The sequence below is a fragment of the Hemibagrus wyckioides genome, linkage group LG10 (assembly GCF_019097595.1).
Source record: "Hemibagrus wyckioides isolate EC202008001 linkage group LG10, SWU_Hwy_1.0, whole genome shotgun sequence".
In the NCBI taxonomy this organism is placed as follows: Eukaryota; Metazoa; Chordata; class Actinopteri; order Siluriformes; family Bagridae; genus Hemibagrus; species Hemibagrus wyckioides.
Genome location: NC_080719.1, coordinates 10,515,319 through 10,535,077, shown reverse-complemented (window position 1 = coordinate 10,535,077; position 19,759 = coordinate 10,515,319). Strand labels below are relative to the sequence as shown.

The 19,759-nt window shown below is 38.4% G+C and overlaps 1 protein-coding gene across 3 annotated transcripts in view; it reads left to right on the top strand.

Moving 5' to 3' along the window:
• Positions 1-19,759, top strand: part of efl1 (elongation factor like GTPase 1) — a 132,818-nt gene that overhangs the window by 88,763 nt on the left and 24,296 nt on the right. For all 3 annotated transcript variants that reach the window (XM_058400948.1, XM_058400951.1, XM_058400949.1), the window contains exons 16-17: positions 10,620-10,751; positions 14,144-14,291. In XM_058400948.1, coding sequence (XP_058256931.1) covers positions 10,620-10,751; positions 14,144-14,291 — 280 coding nt within the window. The remainder of the gene's footprint in view (positions 1-10,619; positions 10,752-14,143; positions 14,292-19,759) is intronic.

Below are 19,759 nucleotides of genomic sequence, written 5' to 3'. Positions count from 1 at the left end.
GTGTGTGTGACTGTGTGTGTGTGAGTGTGTGACTGTGTATGTATGTGTGTTTGTGTGACTGTGTGTGAGTGAGTGACTGTATGTATGTGTGTGTGTGACTGTGTGTGAGTGAGTGACTGTGTGTGTGTGAGTGTGTGACTGTGTATGTATGTGTGTGTGTGTGACTGTGTGTGAGTGAGTGACTGTATGTGTGTGTGTGTGTGACTATGTGTGAGTGAGTGACTGTGTGCGAGTGTGTGTGACTGTGTATGTATGTGTGTGTGTGACTGTGTGTGAGTGAGTGACTGTGTGTGTGTGTGAGACTGTGTGTGAGCGTGTGACTGTGTATGTATGTGTGTGAGTGAGTGACTGTGTGTGAGTAAGTGTGTGAGTGAGATTAGTACTGTATGAAAGCCACTAGAAGTAGTTATTGTGTTGTGCACGTGATAAATAACTCACACTCCTGGTTCTTATCATTGTGTATACATCTGTGTAGTAAACCCCAGTTTGTCCTAATATTTTCTCCACTTTAACTGGTGCAGTAATTTAACTACAGATGAATTACTACAGCACTGGTATAGCTATGCTCCAAACCCTCTCCTCAATAAATAATATTTCCTACTTCTCAGAAAAAAAAAACATCATCTTTCGTCTCATATGTGCCACAGATTTCAGAACGTCTTAAACAGCTTTCCTGTGGTTCCACTATGTATAAGCAGAACGTTTCTCTCTTCAGGATATTTTTTCAGCGTCACCCCCCTCTCTCCGTCTTTGAGTCTTTGTTGAGGAATGCCTCAGAGACCCAGTCACCTCTGAGTAATTACCTTCTCACGTTTCAGGCTGGACGGCTGAAAGAGAGCCTCTGTGTTTTACAGGCGGGTGAAGTCGGGGATGCACGTTTCTTTTAGAGACATTTGCTGCAGGAGTATAGGACATGACTCGGCCATATTTCACAGCCGGGTTGGCGTTTTTTTTTTCATCAAGAACCATTTTTACCAAACTCAGCACACCAAGTTTCTGTGTCAGTTTTTTTTTCTCCCCTACCCGTTTGCTCTTGTTATTTTTTCTCCATCTTTCCTCTGCCCAGAAACTGCAGTGTGGAAATAAGAAGCATGTGTGCGCTGAAGCCTGAGTGAATTTATGTAGGAATCATTAAAACGCCATGTGAGCAGTGTGTCTATTTTTTCAAGGCTGAAAATGCTTTGAGCTGCTGATCTCGGGCCTGATCGTCCATTGGTGGACACTGTTGGAGAAAGTACCAATGAATGAATGAATAAGTGGATATGACAGCTAGAGTATAGGAAACTAGAAGAGATTAACAGAAAAGTCAAATCTGTAATGCAAAATAGCTTTGAAATATTGAAATATTTGTTATTTGCTTAATGATCTAGACAGCAGTTTGTTGGTGGATGCTGCACTTTCATTATTCCTCTGAAACGATTGCAGCTGCCTGCCCCTCTGACACCACTGGGGTATGTTGTTGGCACAGTTACAGTGGCATGTGATATAGCTCATACATCATGCAATCTCATGCATGCATAAGGGATAGGTTGTTTTTTTTTGCTTTGTATAAGCAGTGGAGACACCAAATGCTGGACCTCAGTATGACTTGGCATCTCTTCAACATGACAAGAAGAAAGATTTTTAACAGTGGCATGGGCTTTAAATCTTTGGTCAGAGTGTACAGATGGAATAAAGGACTAAAGCACCGCTGCATCATGAGATTAAGTGAGGGTTAATTTCATTGCAGCCAATCTCAGCAACATTGTGGGTAAAGTAGGAGACTGTTAACTAAAGGGAAAATAGACATACTGATGAAATAAATGTAAATCCAAAAATTAAACACATCTGAAAAAGTTAAACAAAAAACTAAATCTTTCACGCTCCATATTTATTATGATAATTTGCCATGATTTACATTGGAAGTAGGGTTAGGTTATAGAAATTTGGTGAAAATCTTGTTTATGTAGTGGGTGTCATTTTCTAAACCTGCTGAAAGGGTTATGGTGCAGAAAGCAGTTTGATATAAGAATAAGAATAACACTTCAAACAACTGGTTACAGGTCATGTTGGATGTTCTGGTTACAGGTCAAATAATTGGACTATTTTTAGGAGAGGACACAGAAAACCTCTGGACATTACAGTACACTTGGGTAGAAAAGACTGGTGAACATTAAGAGGGTAGAGAGTACAAACCAATGGATATTATAGCTGTTGTAGAGAAACCTGGAGATGAAGATGGATGGATGGGTAGATGGGGAGATAGATAGATAGATAGATAGATAGATAGATAGATAGATGAGCAGGTAAGTATATATATATATATATATATATATATATATATATATATATATATATATATATATATATATATCCATCCATCTATCTATCTATCTATCTATCTATCTATCTATATATATATATATATCTATATATATATATCTATATATATATATCTATATATATATATCTATATATATATATATATGGATGGATGGATGGATGGATAGATAGGAAGATAGGAAGATAGATAGGAAGATGGGGGAGAGAGAGAGAGAGAGAGAGAGAGATGAGCAGGTAAGTAGATAGATAGATGGATGGATGGATAGTTAGATGGATGGATAGATTAATGGATTGATAGATGGGGAGATGGATGGATGTTAGGGTGAAGAGATCATAATCTTAATGGATTATGAATTGCTATCAGTGACACTGCAGAAAGTTATAGCATTGCAAGTGGTGGAGATAATATTTATAAAAAAAAATGGAACTTTCACTAAACGGTAGCTAGAAGGTCTTCTGTTCAAACCTCACATGGATATAAACAGGGTTCATGCAAAGCTGCTTGAAGTACTTGAATTTGGCTTTTTGAAATTTAAGTACTTGAAAATAGCCATTTTTTTCTAGTGCTGCGTAAAAGGTGCTTGAATTTTTTTTGTTAAATCAGGCATTAGGTACAAAATAACAAAGTTTATTTTTGATAGAACTTGAATACTATTCGGTTACTGAAAATATGACGCACCACTGTAGCCCATCCCCCTCTTCCTCATTTCAACATGGACGGCTCCTGTAAGTCACCTGGAGTATACTGACATTGTGGTGAAGATGAAGCAATGCCTGGGAAATACACACTTAATCCAGTATGACTAGACGAGGCGGCATAGAAAAATTGGCTTCTTGGAGACATGACAAATGTGCGTTGTCAAATTTATTTTTTATAAGAAAAGGAACTAAACAACTGAACGACATCGCTTGAAATAAAAAGAAATATTACTTGAAAGTTTTGGTATTTCAGAAGCATCCGTACACACCCTGAATAAACTGTGGTTACACTGCGCTTGACACCGATGCACCATAACTGCTACTGAATGTAGTTAACACTACAGCTACCCATTGCACGTTTAAATATGGATAAGCCACAGGACTGCAGTATCGACCTTGAGGATGAACACTCCTGGCCCTGCCTCAGTAAAATATTTCAATATGCTGGAGTAAGCAAATACTTCTTCTTGGCCTCTCTAGAAGGGATGAGGTTTATCTCATTTGAAAATGCATATGGAGGTAAATTCAGCTGATTTGCTCACATTAGCTGGCTATATTTAGGATGGGTTTATTTGAAGCTGTCCTGTTGTTGTTTTTTATTGTTGTTGTTAATGCCAGGTTAGATTAGCATTAATTCCAGCCAACATAAATTGACCAGGTAGCCATTCTAGCAAATGGTAAATATTGGGTTTATAATATTTTAATTCAAGATTCAAAGAACTTCATTAATCCCAGGGGGAAATTCCTTAATATTAGCAAATTAAGTTGTGCGTATAACCAACTAACTTGCGGCATAGCTGCTCATAACGGTTTTATATACATCACTTTTTAACACTGAGACATCAGTGTACACAATTTTAGATACTTCCACTTTTAATTGAATATGATTTTTTGATATATTATCTGTACATAAAACATCATGTCATTTCCCAGTACTTTGATTTCATCCCCAGCAGCTGTAGATGATGTGGTTACAGTGAAGAGAACATCAGCTGAAGTAAAAGTGGCAGTGTGCCTCAGGCACCGGAGGGGGCAATAAACAGCAGTGTAGTCACACACACACACACACACACACCAGCTCCTGTGTCCTGTCTGGTCACTGCATCCAAATATGAGAATGCCTAACTTTAGTGCTGCAGGGAAAAAGAGGAGATGACTGGGTCTGGTGATGTCATTATCACAAGTCATGCGATATCCCTCGCTCTCGGTCTCTTCTAAAAATCTCTCACTCTTCCTGACAGCACTTCATGACTCTCTTATGTGCGCCGCTTGTTTTGGGGCACCGCATTATTATTTGCCTTTTGGCAGAAGGTAATCCCCAGACAGAGAGCTGTCATTATGAAAGTGTTTAATACACCGTGCTTTAAAGCAGTTATCACGTTGCTTGCTCTTCTGATGAGCTAAACAGTCCATGTCGTCCATGTTTCTCGATCGGGACGAAGAAATGACGCCATCCCAGACACTATTCCTCCTTGAAAAGGAGGCAGCTTCCTGTTTTTCCCCATGTTTCCCACCCATCTGTGAAACATCCTGTAGAATTGCCTACAAACAGAACTCATATTCAGACACTTGGAGGAACAATAGCTCCTTTAGATGATGCTACTTCTAGTTAGCATCATGCAGAAGAATTGCTTTATTTTCCAATAAGATGTCAGCTTCCTCTGTGAAGCGTGAACACTAATGATGTCATAAGTATGTCAAGATACAAATCTCATGAGACATATCAGCATTTAATGTTAGCAAACCAACAAAGCTTGCGCTGCTTGCGCAGGTTAAAACACTAAGCGATTAGCGGTAAGCCTTTTTTATTGCAGACTTTACTGCCTCCAGGTGCTTGCCGCATGAATAGGATTAGGGCTTGGGCTAAAATAGTCCTTTAATAAAGCCAGACTGAGACGAAGCGCTCTGACTCGAGGCTAAGTTACACCGTGAATACGGCTCGCTCTTCAGGACCTCTCACTCTATGCGCTAAAGCATTTTTAGTTCCAGTTTTGCTGCAGCTTCAGTGAAACCGTTGGTGATTACGGTTAAGGTTCAGACAACCAGGTGGATATTACAGCTAGGTACAGCAAAAACTGATGAAATTATTGTTCAACTACAGAGAAATGGTAGACCTTATAGTTGATCTAGAGTTGGAGTTCAGGGTTAAGCTATTATTAAAGGATTCAGAAAGCTGGTGGATATTCCAGTTGTGGGAACATGAGGGTTGGCATATTATAGTAAAGCTTGGTCATGTTTTCTTTTTTTATTTTCAAAAAGCTGTCTTTTAGGTACACGCTGCAGCATCCTTTGTTCTGAGATCTCCACCCGATCTGTGATTAATCTAAATATTACATAGTTTCTTGCTTCACAGTTTGTTTACACATTTGCAAAGATGTTTAAGAATAAAACTTATTTTTTTGTATGTTTGTTTGGGGTGTTATTTTTTGTTGTTTTTTTGGCTTGGCACTACAATAGACATCTCCTTCTACTACATTTGTGTATTTTTTTTTTTATTACCAACACTATTATTTTGTTCACGTCTGCATTGACAAGCAGTCCAATAGTCAGTTTATCATTTGTACAGTATGCCTATAAATATCTGCACTGAAATGCGTATGGCAGGAGGGCAAGGGGTATGTTCCAGCATGACAATGCTCCTGTGCATAAAGCGAGCCCCATGATCATACAGTTTGTCATTGTTGGTGTACTGCACAGCACAGAGCCCTGACCTCAACCCCACTGAACACCACTGGGATGAACTGGAACACCAACTACACCCCAGGCCTCCTCATCCATAATCAATACCTGACCTCACTAATGCTCTTGCAGCTGAATGAACAAATCCCCACAGTCACACTCCAATATCTAGTGGAAAGCCTTCCCAGAAGAGCGAAGGTTATTATAACAGAAAACAGGGAATTAAATTGGAATAGGATGTTTGACAAACACATAGCTTTTATTGGTCAGGTATCTGCTTACTTTTTGGCTATGTAGTGTAAGTACAATACAAATACAATATCCAAAATACAATGTACAATGCTAATGAAAATATAAATAAAAAAACAATGCAAGTAGTGTAAAAAAATAGGAAAAAAAAGCATTGCACTGGGCTAAAGTTAGGTGTTAAGTGAATAAATGACCATGGGAATAGAGGAACTGGGCTAGAGCCTCAAATCTGCCATTTCCAAACCTAACATACTTCTTTTTAAAGTCAACATGCTTCCCATTGCAAAATGCATTATAATATTGAAAAGGAATGTCATGCGATTTTTATTATTTATTTTTTTTATTAAGCCAATATTAAAAACAGTTTCCCGTGGAAGCAGTTCAAAAGTAGTCTGTGAGTAAACCCGAGTTGGCAAAACTGTGATGTTATGAATTGTGCTGTACTCACAGCTGTCTCAACAGCAGTTAGCAGACTGTTCTAGAAAAACAACTGGTTCTGCTGAATGTTTCCTTTTTTTTTCCCCCCTTCTTCTTCTGCTGGAAAAAACGGTGGTTGAAAATTGGTAAACATTTTCCCATTCTAAGTTTTATTTGTCACATACACAACCATACAGTTGACTCTGACCTGTGTTTATGACCAGGACAGTCTCTACATGTCATGCTGTGTGTAGTTTTTCACTTTTCAATACAATTTCAAAAAACCAATCATTGTGGAACAGCAATAATATAAGAAGTGTAGAACAAAAAGGATAGTCAAGTATGTAATAAAATGCATTTTAATATGAAATATAATAGATTTTAAGCAATTAGTTTAATCGAGAATGTCTTTCAGATAGGTGCTCTGGAAAATATAAGGTCTTTGTGAGACATTCTGTGGCTCAGTACTCTGAAAGAATTAGTGAAAGACTAGACGAGACATTTTTATTGATTTCGGCTCTCCTTGTTTTCATGCAGATCGACTCATTTATTTAGTCACCAGCAGACGTGTCCTGACTGCATTTGGAAATGACTTCATTGCTCGCATTGACCTGACGTAGACCGAATCCCTACCTACAAAGGGTGCCACTAATTCCTGCCCTATTTAGAGCACTCACTGTATATAGAGAGTAAGGAGACATTCAGGATTAGGCCCTTAGGTGTAAAGAGTGGACAGTGTGGAACATTTATCTTTCAGACAGTAAGGACACACTGGAAAGATGCGCAACAAGCCTTGCCCTGAAATTTCTCAGGGTTAAATCCCACACTTAGCTTTGGTCCTGCTGGGATTGGAGTGTGGGTGATAAAAATGGCTAAAAGTCAGAAAAGTTCGCCCGTTGCTTTGAGGTGGCTGAGTGACTTAAATACAGCAGCCCTGCCCTCAAACCCACACTTTCAATTTGATGTGTTGATTAGCCATCAGTCAAAAGCAGAATGGTTGAATGTTGGCTTTTATATTTAGAATCTGCATGTGTGTGTAAGTGGCCACTGAGACAAAAAGCATTCATGAAAACCCTGATCTCTAAGCTGTCGAATGGCATGTGAGCTCACTTTAGAGCTGTAATCATATCCATGATTAAATAAATAATACACAAGATGCTTGAACTGAAAAGAAAAAAAAAACAGCCACTCTTGGTTGCTGTAAGTGGAAATGCCCATGATGTGATTTAGTATTAAAGCCTATTTTGGCTCTTCTTATAACGAAAGTGTTACTATATTAATTTTTAGCTTCACACTGTCAGCCCTCTTCTGCATACATGAGCTCACAGAGGTCCATGATTGGCTAGTGTCACTGTATTAGATAGTGAAGAAAGCGTATGTCTTTCCTCCTGCCCAGAGGGCATGCCAGGTGTAGTCCCTCGATTCCCTGGCCATAGTGGCTGTGGCATTTTCAGGGTCGGAGGTCATGATCTCTGGACGATAGGAATGCTTGCATTGCACCACTGGGGTTGAGGAATCGATTCCTGCACCCTCCCTGTGTTTGCAGAGTTTTCTTTTGGTTCTTCGGTTTCCTTTCCCAGTCCAAGGATGTGTCGTCAGCTGACTTGACGTCTAAATTGTTCATAGTGTGGCCTGCAATAGGTTGGCACTTTGTGTCCAGGGTGTCCCCCGCTTTGTGCCCTGAGTCCCCTAGGATAGACTCCAGTCTCCCCAAAGCCCAGTGTAGGATAAGTGCTACAAAAAAAATGATCCATTGCAGAATTCAGGTTACTTCCTCTGTGAAGTTTTGTACGTTCCCCTTGTGATATGCATAGAAATGAATCAAATTGAATCATAGAATGTGAACAAATCTCTGTAGCTTGCCTTGTTGCAGGTCTTCCCTGCTCTCTCCTCTGTTCCTCCTTCCCTACATCGGACAGCACAGAGACCTGAATGCTAGCTAAAATGTACTTTAAAAGACCGGATCACATTAGGATCACTCTTAGCCCTCATTAGTTTATCAGGTTCAGATAATTTCATTCAGCAGAGAATCTGAGAGGTTGATCAGATTTCCAGAGAAAGGGCGTGGTGGTGGTGGAAGTGGATGTTGTTTTATCATCTCTTAACAGCCTATACTGTTAGTCTTCGGCAAAAATGTGTGCTATTAGCTGTTATTTTCTCAGCTCTACTGTTTGCTATATGCGCTATATACACCGTGATCAAACGGCTTATTGCAATCAGGCTTAAATGTGAAGTGATGGTGTTTTGTACTCACAGTTACAAGGAGTTAAATGACAGCACTATGCTGTGCTACAGCTTTTCCTCACCCAGGTTAAAGGGATCCATTGCTCCAATGTGTGACTCTGAAATGTATTCTATTCATTTTCTATTCATTCTATCTATCATCTATTGTCCCTGCAGTCACCATAGTCCACATTTCTCACCCACAGTTCCCCTGTAACCAATCAGATCATTCCTATTTAAAAGTGCTGCTGTAAGCAAACACAATATTTTTGAATGCAGATTACAGCTCGCAATGATTTTAAAGAATTAGCAATATTTAAAAATGCATGAAGTAGTAGAGGTGTAACAGAACCTTGTGCGGCGTAGCACAAAAATGAGCCGAGGTGCATCGTGGAAATCAGTACTCTATTAATTATGCATGTAATGCAGTTGCACTGTTTGAACACCAGAGGCAATCCAATCTGTTCAATCCATAGAGTTAAAATATACTCGGAGCATGCTGGTCACACTTGTTTTTGCACCATTACCAGGAATTATCTGCACTTGCGATGTGACTGATAGCTGCAGATCGGATTATAGTTACAGTGCCACATTCTAGCCATTAGACAGCTCTACTCACTAGCTTTCAAACAGCACCAGCCCAGTGCCTCTGCAGTCTGCACAGTGTACAAGAAAGAGGCCACAGAAGCCGGGCATTTTAACTCACTTTGGATCTCTATTTCCAGTTAAAATTATGCCTCAGACACTGATACGGTGCTCATTTTATGTTTCAGTCAATCATTTTTCCCAGAGACTTTTAAGTTATTTAATTAATAAATTTATGTATTCATTTTTTAGGATATGGTGAAACTTTTGTTTAAAATTAATAATAAACTTTCTAGCCATTTATTTACTTTCAGACTGGCAAAAATGCACATTGTCTCTGATTCAGGAAAAACATCTTTTCAGTCATATTTGTGAAATAAATGTAGTACAAAATATTGAAATGAAGCGAATCATTAATCCAGTATCATGAATTAAATGAAATTATATCCAGTGTATCATTACACTACTTTTGAATAAGCTTTAGAAAATGTTCAGAAGAAACACACACACAATAAGCATTTATTTCAGGTGGCCTGGATAATAAAAATTAGGTTATTTTTTTTCCCATTCCCAATATTTTTATTGCATTGTCATTATAAATAATTTTTTTTAACTATTGTTTTCTACCATTTTTTCCTCTGCAGTGTTTTAAATCTCATGTCATTTCACAGGGCACAGCATATTTCTCATAATATTATTTATTCCTAATATTAATTTTATTTTATTTTATTAGATTATTCAATCAAACTGAAACATCGTCACTGATCAGTATGGTATCAGTGTACACAGAGCTATCCAATAACCGCACTCAGCACTTAAATTTCTTTCTGTTCACTGGAGATCTTGAAAGCCAGTAAGATGTTGATCTGCTTGAGCAGATGAGTGGGGTGTGTGATGACAGAGTCTTCGTTTGTCCATTCATTCTCACAGCTTCGTGTTGAAGTGCACCAAGTGCAGGTGTGGTTTACTTGTTTTCATTTCATGTCCAAGCATGCTCAATTGCTTCTGTACACTGACGCACACAACCACACATACACACACATATGCTGTTCTCTGCACGAGCCGTTGGTACTTCAAGTGACAGTTTGGCCCAATGTGACATGTACGGTTTCCCCCTGCACCTAAATGTAGTCTGTCAGCCAAGACATGGTTTTGAGGCTAATTTATCTAACGAGTAAAGAAAGCTTGCAGCCTCGACACAGAATGTGTAAACCATCACACACACACACTCGCTTAAATTCAGGGTGCTTATTTTATTATTTTCCTGCAACACCGCCCCATTGTGTTTCCTCACACATTTCTTGCGGAAACTGTTCTTTCAGTGCTAAGAAGTTATTCAATTATTTTTAATAATATAGTTAGCTGTTCGATGTGTTGTCCATGTTGCACTGTGGGTAATTTTACCCCTAACACTGTGTCATACTGTTATGTGGTTGCTTCTGCAGGAATCGGTGGGATGGAGGAGTTCATCCTAAAGTCAGCCACCATCTCGTCCTCTGCCGCGTGCCCCCCCTTCACACCACTCAACTTCGAGGCCACGCCCATCGTCAGAGTAGCGATTGAACCCAAACATCCCAGTATGTATTTGTATAACACTCATGAACACACCAAAATGTGATATAAACAGAAGTGTGAAGATGGCTGTTCTGGCCCGAGGAAACAAATTTGGCTGTGAACAGTTGAGAGTCTGTCCATCTGTGCAAGTTATATCTTATAAGAGATAAACATAATTTGGCTGAATAAAGTTTTAGCTGAAGAAAAAAAAACAAAAAAAAAAACACTCGTGTATCTTATGCAAGCATCTTTTTTGGGTTTTAAACACCAGATTTCATTTGAAGATCTTGTGAAATCCTTAAGCTTTCGAATTTTTCGACTTTGTGAGAATTAATCTATCATGTAATTTTTCAGATGCATAGGATTCTATCGGTTTATACCTTAAAAGCTCAGAGGTATTGCATAAAATTCTCAAAATACTTCAATTCAATCCCAAGATTTGGGATTGTTTTATTGAGAATGAACCCCAGTAACTATGCTAGTTTGGTGTCTAGAATTAGACCTAACATTTAATTCTCAGGAACTCTAAATACATTATAGATATTTAAATATAAATATACACACAGCTTGATTGTTTTAAGTCTTAATTAACAGCATGTAGCAGACAAACGCAACATGGCACAAGTATCTTTAGTATCATAGATGCCATGCCAACCACAAGAAGCTCACAGTAATACTTGCCTTCATATGGAACTCATTAGTGCAGATGACGGTTAAATGTTTCCCGTTTTAGAGCACAAAGGAACTGACTGATTACACACACACATACACACACACACACACACGTACACACACACAGCTCATTGTAGGGGTGAAGCTTGTTCCATGCTGGTGCAGGATTATTTTAGATTGCCATAAGGTTATCTGAGGTCATTAAAAGTTAGACGAAAGTTAGGAAACTATTTGGAATGTTAACACTAGGTGGTGTTTAGACACAAGCTAGTGCAGTCAAAATAAATTTCCATAACCATACGTTTCATAGCCAGATGTTTGAAACTGCAACTGGGATGTTCCTCGGTATAATTTGCATATTACTAGTACAACTCCTAATATACACGTTTACACTGCAGCACTGGCTAAACTGCTCAAGTGTGTGGCTAAAACTCAAACATCTCACTATCGTAATGTTCCCAAAAGAAAAACCACATTCAACCACTTGTTCTTCAGAATCTTGAATAGACGGATAGCCAGGCATTCTGAAAACATAATGAAGTCCACCACCTAGAATCTATAAAATAAATAACCCATAACCCATAAAATAGCTAAAACTAGAAAGTGAGGAAAAAGTTCAACTTTTATTTCGGTAGAAACAAATTAGCCATAAAGTAAAAGCATGTATAGCCATGCTATTAGCAAGCAAATCTGAATGTATGAGTGAAGATTAAAGAATAATAGTTGAGAAACCCACGTGAAAATTATTGACGTGAAAAGTTGACTACAAATTTGCCATTCAGTAAAAAGATTTTTTTGGGTTTGCGAGGCAGTATACACTGTGAAATAAATAGTCAAATTTTATGCTAGAAAGTATATTTGTCACTAGACATACTGACAGTTTCCACTGTTCTCAAAGAGAGCAGTGAATGTAAATAAAATCCACCTTCCCCTACACAAAACTATTCAAATGTCCTAGGCAGAGCTGTGAAACAAATAGTTAGCTACATGCTATTTGGATATGTTAGTTGCGACAGCTCTCATGCTCTTATTCACAGGATATTCATTCTGAACATCCCATCATCTTCCTCATGACTTCTCAAGCAGTTTTTCCCTTTCCACCGTCTCCTCTGGTTTGCTCATTATGAAGCAGAATATACACTAATCAGTCATAAAAACATCCTGCCTAATATTATGTTAGTCCCCCTTGTGCTGCCAAAAACAGCTCTGACCCATCAAGGCATGTACTCAACAAATAACTGGCACAAAGATGTTGACAGAAGATCTTTTATGTCCTGTATTTTGTGTTGCTGGGCCTCAGTGGATCAGCACATCCCACAGATGCTTGATCAGATTGAGATATGGGGTATTTGGAATTCAATTCAATTCAACACCTTTATGTTCCTCAAAACATTCCTGAACATGTTTTGCAGTGAGCATTATCCTGCTGAAAGAATCCACTGCCATTTCTGTTGCCATGAAATGGGGTACTTGGTCTTCAGCAATGTTTAGGTAGATGGTACATGTTACTGTAACATTCACATCAATGCCAGGACCCAAGGATTCACAGCAGGACATTGACCAAAGCATCACACTATCTTCTCCAAGAAAGACACACACACAGAGATAATGCATTGACCAGGCTCCCTTCTTCCATTTTTCCATGGTCTAGTTCTGATTCTCATGTACCCATTGTAGGTGTTTTCAGTGGTGGACAGGGGTCAGCATGGGTACTGAGGCTACACAGCAACATGCTTAGCAAGATGGATGCTGTGTGTTCTGACACCTTTCTATCATAGTTAGCATTAACTGTTTTCCACAAACTCAAACTGTGCTACAGTAGTTCTTCTGTGGGCTCAGAGCAGATGGACTAGTCATTGCCCCCCACTCACGGCCATGACCCTTTTGCCAGTTCACATGTTGTCTGTCCTTGGCCACTTTCTGCTCCAAGGTACTTTTGTTTGGATACTAGCCACTGCATTACATTTCCAGTCAGTAGTCCAATGCATTTACCAGAGAGCTACCACTGCATACAGACTGGGAACTTCCCACAAGACCTGCCGTTTTGGAGATGCTCTGACCAAGTCATCTAGCCATCACAATTTGGTCCTTGTCAAAGTCTCCTGCTTCCAGTACATCTTCCAATACATCTTCAAGAGCTGACTAGAGATAACGCCCACAATAGGGGTAGTTATCCCTTCCAATTTGCAACCCTAGGTTATGTTTTTGCCTGGAGTGCTTGAGCCATGATAGTAAGCATCTCCACTCTATAAGGAAACACAAAATCACCCACAGAAAGATGCAGTAGAAGTAAGACATCTCTCTCTTTGAAATCTCTCTGGTTTCTCATTTCTAACCCACTGCTAAGCCTTCAGCCACTACCTAGTGTGTGTTACTATACACTTAAGAGTCCTGTATGCTCTCACTGCTGTGGGAGTGTGTTCAGCATCTCAAACACACTTGCTTGTGTGATTTCTGATACAGTGTGATAGACTGTTGGGTGCTGAAGAGATAAATAATAAGAGGAATAATAGAAATAATATGAGGAGGTGTGGCCTAAAAGGTCTTAAAGATGGAATGGTGCTGTTCTGCTATTTTATGAAACTGTTTACCTTTATGTCTACTTTTGAGGCAAGTGTGTGAATGGTATTGGCATGCAGCATGCATGAAGTGAACTTACAAATATAATCTTGTATCTTTCTCTCATTTTTTTTGTGTGTGTGTTACGCTAAACTTTTGTGTGTGTGTGTGTGTGTGTGTGTAGGCGAGATGCCCAAGCTGGTGCGGGGGATGCGTCTCCTGAACCAGGCCGACCCGTGTGTGGAGGTTTTAATCCAGGAGAGTGGAGAGCACGTACTTGTCACAGCAGGAGAGGTTCATCTGCAGCGCTGCCTTGATGACCTTCGTGAGAGGTATACATACAGACACACACACACACACACACACACACACACACAATTTAGAGCTTGTATACACCTTTACTGCTCTACACATGTGAAACCTTGAACATGTTGCATTGCATACATTGATTGGTAAATTTGCTTGAACTTGCTTAACTTGTACATCATGCCACACACACACACACACACACACACTCTCTCTCTCTCTCTCTCTCTCTCTTACTTTTGATGAGCTGCTGCTGTGTTTATAGGCTTGCTTTTTATTCAGTAAGCATGAGAGAGACTGAGATTGAGATGCAATGTGCGGTTGATTATTAGGGATGAATAGAGATGCGGTGAATCGTTTTAGACCATGAGTGACAGCTGATTTGCGGCACTGATGATTGGGCATGAAGATATGCTGTATTTATTATTGTAGTGTGTGTGTTTGTGTGTGTGTGTGAGATCTTCAGCAATCAGCTAGTGCTGTGATTACACACTACTGCAGCTCCACATCTTTCTGCTCTTACCTTTTAAATAGAGAGAGTGTGAGACGGTAATGAGACTGAAAGGAAGTGATGTGAAGTCTATAGAGGTTTTCCCTTTACTGCTAAATTACCTTGACAATGGTGACAGTCAGAGCAGTATATACATACAAACATGTCCTGGGTTTTTGTACGTATGAATATGTGTAAATGGTTGGACGATACATCATCTATATCCTGATAAATTGTCACTTTCAGTATGTTTTTTGGGGAACGCGGTATCTGAGTATCTTTTTATTCATATTTAATTGCATTGTTTTATTACAAACTGAAGAATTTTTTTTGAAGAACAGAGTTTTATTTTCTGATGTTTTGCATTTGCTTTTTATAGATGTAAAATGATATATCTCCCCTCCATTACTTTCAATATTTCTTTTTATATCTTTATAATTATAAAGCTATTAATAGTAAATAAGCACATTTTGTAGGCATTAAATTATATATTGTGTATTACAAAAATGCCTTCAGGAATTGTGATATAATAATTATTAATATTAATAATATTCATAGAAATTGTGTTAATAATAATATTGTTAATATAAATATGTTGCAATTGTGTGTGCAGTAGTCTTCCATTTTTTTTCTACACCTAGAATATTTGATATAATGTGATAATACTTTATCTTTTTAGAAACAAGAGAACAGTAAGCTAGTAGTTGTAGCAGTTTGTAATAGATTTGATTCTGCATGCTAACAAATATCTTTTGATCAATAATTTTGGTCCTTTCCACTAATACGGCTACAGGAATATTAACCAGGCTTAATTATATACAAAGTCACCACAATGCAATATTACAGGCATTTAACAGACAGTTATGATGGCAATAATTATCAAGTACTTATGCTGATTGTACTGACCCCCAAATCACACATTCAAGCTATTCTGTACAATTGGTCTGATTTTTTGAGTGTATAGAGTCGACTGCAATTGTTTGAGGTTTTCAATGCCTTGTATCAACTCGTTTTCTTGTAGAATCCCAGGATTATTTCAATGAAAGATAGTGATAGTGACTTTATTCTTTTGATGCTTTTAAAATCTGTAACTAAAGATTTATATAAATCGCTTCAATGATCACACGTTTATTTGGTGAGTAACACATTTTTATATTGCAACAATATAATTCTCACTTCTCATGATTAGTTTGCCTATTTTGGCAGTGTCAGTGTGCTTTCTATCAAGCTTTGGAACTTCATAGCATGTGGGCTTATAAACCCTAATTTCCCACCTTTTAGTGCTCACTTTCGCTTTAGTTCTCTCTTTCACTCTCTCTCTCTCATTCCCTGCATCATTACATCTTTGTGAAGCTCATCTGGAGCTTCACTGCTGCATGTCCAGATCAATACGCTTTGAAGTGATAGTCTGTGCCTGGAAAGTGTTGATGCCTGTGTGCCTCTGCTCTGCTAGTGCCGCTTTCACGCTGAGCCCTGCAAAATATGACTGTAAAATGACTGAAATAGTACTGCACACACAATCCCGGGTATGTATAATGAATCATTCATAGGATTAGAAGGTAAATTTGGGGGTAGGGGCTAGTTTTAGCAGTAATGGTTACAGATAGGGTTATGGATTAGCATAAAAGTATTAGTAGGTAGAGGTGCTGTTAGCAAATGAAAGCCTCGAATGTTGAACCCTTAATATCAAGGCTGTTCTCTGAAACGGGAAATTCGGAAGCATAATCAATCCCATTTGCTTTCACAATCGATCTTTTGTGGCATATGTTCCACAAGTTGTCTGGAACATTCCTTTGAGATTGTGGTCCAGTTTGACATGATTACCTCACATAATTGCTGCAGATTTGCAGGCTGCGAATCTCCCATTCTACCACATCCCTAAGGTGCCCTCCTGAATTCAGATCTGGTGATTGGGGAAGCCACTGAAGTACTCTGAATCATTGTCATGCTCATGCAGTCATTTTGAGATGCTTTGTGGAACAATCATTCTGGAAGTAGACGTTGTAAGATGGGTAAATTATGACCATGAACTGTGGCATTAAGGTGATGCCTGATTGGTACTAATGTGCAATGAAAACATTCCCTACATCATTACATCACTTCCACTAGCTGAACTGTTGACACAAGGTGCCCATTCTAGCCTTATGATTTTCCTGATTTTGAATTGGAAACCAATATATCTGATACTGTTTTGCTTTCTGAGATGCTTTTCTGCTCACCACTAGTGTAAAGAGAGCTTATTTGATATAACCAGCTCAAACCAGTCTGGCCATTCTCCTCTGACCTCTCTCATCAACAAGACATTTCCACCCACATATCTTCCTCTCTTTGAACGGCACCATTCATGTTAATCCCAGAAAATCAGTAGTTTCTTAAATATTCCAGCTAACATAGTCTATTTTATTATATATTTATTCAGAAAAATCTATTTTCCTCTAATGTTTTACATTCAAATCAAGTATATTTAAAATGCCAAGCTGACTGATACACCACACTTAATTACCATTGAAAGTCTGCAGTTTCTGACTGAACCTTTAAACTCTTTATTTCAATCTCAAGGACTAAACACACATTAGCATGAAGATGCATTTATTCATCAGAACGAGAGATCTAATGAGTGTACCTGTGCACCATTTCTCTTATGCAACTGATAAAGACTAAACAATATTTCTACTTTCTGAAGGTCCTGCCGGTATTTTAATGTACTTAAAAAAATTACATCAGAAATGCACTGCAGAAATAAGTTGTCTCCTGCAGATTTGCTTTTGGACTTGGAAAAGGTGTTTCTGAATATCAGAAAAGAGGAAGTTTTTACAAAAAAATTAGCCATTAAAAATCAGGGGATATGGATATATTATTTTTACTCCAGAAAATGATCTTACATTTTATCGAAAATCAACCCATTTAAATAAGTATTTTAATATAATATACTGGCTAATTTATATTTTTGTTAGCTTAAGAATTTTACACATGGAGCACTGCTATTAGCTACTGTTCATGAAAAAAAAACTACAGCAAAAATGTTTTTCTTTTACCCATAAAAGAAAGTATCTGTAGTAAAGATACCCATACTAATATGGGTATCTTTACTACAAACCTAAAGTTTGAATTCTGCAGCCCAGAGCCAGGATTCTCCATGTACAACTGATGTTCAAATTATTTTTGTTACACACTAAGCTTGTTATCCAGAGAAGGAACGTGCCAGAGTAGGTGAATACAAACTTCCACCACAAGCTCCTGTCTGAAAAAGACAGCTCTAGCAGTAGACATCTCATTAGCAGACATCTCTCCCCACTGTCTCTTTTTTTCCCCCCTCCTCTCTTTCCACTTCTTTTCCTTCTTGCCCTCATCATCTGACATTTTGACTAGCAGCGTTCTGTCCATGCCGCCATTTACACCTGCTTTGATTAGACACACGTTAACATTAAGCTCTGCTCCTGTCGTTGAGGTAGAGGTTAGCCCCTTAGTGTTGACTCCACAAGTTCACAGCCTGAAAAAATAATCGACTTAGTATCTCCAAAGCGCCCGCATTTCCACCTAATTACTGCGTCTCCTCTTCAGCTTGTCACTCCTGACCTCCTCCTATTCCCATGTGGATTCTTACAGACAGCAAGGTGTAAAAATCAAACTGCACCATTGGCCCTGATTGATTTTTTTTTTCCGCCCTGTGAGCCACGCGTCTATTGAACAGATTTGCAAAAGAGCACTGTTTACCTATTTAGAACCATTGAAGTCTAATCCAAGACAGAAATAAATGTTGCGTCCAAGAGTCTGTTTCCAATAATCAAATATATTTTTTCATTTGTAAAAATGTCATATAAAGTAGTTGTTATTTGGATTTACACTGACTGGATTTTGATTGGCTGGTCAATCTCGATCCTCTCCATCAACCTAGACGAGGTTAAGTCTGGTCGGAATTAAATGGGAGCAAGTTACCAAACATCCAGTGTCTAAAGTTCATTATACATTTCACAGTGTTAATAAATTGGTGTCTGTCATCTAGTTTGGCCGAAACATAGAGTTACTCATCATCTACATCGCAGTGGGAGCTAATGTCCTGCTTTTAAAATAATTGTACACAGAGGTAGCATGTGCAGTGGGAAAGACAGTGGCCCTAGAACAGAGCTTTGTGGTATACCAAGGTTTTTATTTATAACAGATAAAGATGTCACTGTTAGCATTTACAAACTGATAGCTGGTAGTCAGAACTGAGCCAATCAAGAGCTAAAGAGCTGTGCAACAAACTATTCCTGGCTGTTTAGAAGAATATTTTGATCTATGGTATCAAAATCTGCACTGAGATAGTAATACAAGCAAAGAGACACAATGCTGATTTACACAACGGTACTTTATCCAGTGCTGTGATGAGGCCTAAACCTTGTCTAAAAGATTCCATGTGCTTTAGAGGTTGCACAAATAATTTACTAGTCAACCAGTAAATCAGAAAAGTAGTAGACTACTCATCTTTTCCATAGTAAAAACAAAGAAATCACAATTTTTAGACAGTTTTTTAAGCAGCAACCTGCTTTTTTTAGGCTACACGTTTAACAATGAAATTAAACAAATTAAGTTCCTTCTAGCTTAATGATGGATGGAGGACGCTGTCTACAGGAGCCTCCCGAAGGCCTCAGTAGCATCCAGAAATGAGTCTGAACCAGCATCTTTGAGCTAACGCTTGGGTAGTGATGTGTAACCTGCAGCTCTGGAAGCACTCTTTTACACAACACTGGTCACAACGCTACCTTTTTTTTGTTATATAAAAGACAGCAAAAATAACTGCAGGAGGATTAAAAATGTGCATAATGTTCTACTTCATGCAGAGTGATAAGATCAAAGTATTAACAGTCCATTAAAGCAAAAGAAAATCTAAAAAAAAAAAAAAAAAAGTTTTTTTTCTACCTCTAGTGTGATTTATATGCAAGTACGAGCTCAATCTTTTGTAAAATCTTTGAGATAAGAGGGAGGTATGATAAGACATGGGTAATGCTAAGGGAGAAGATTATT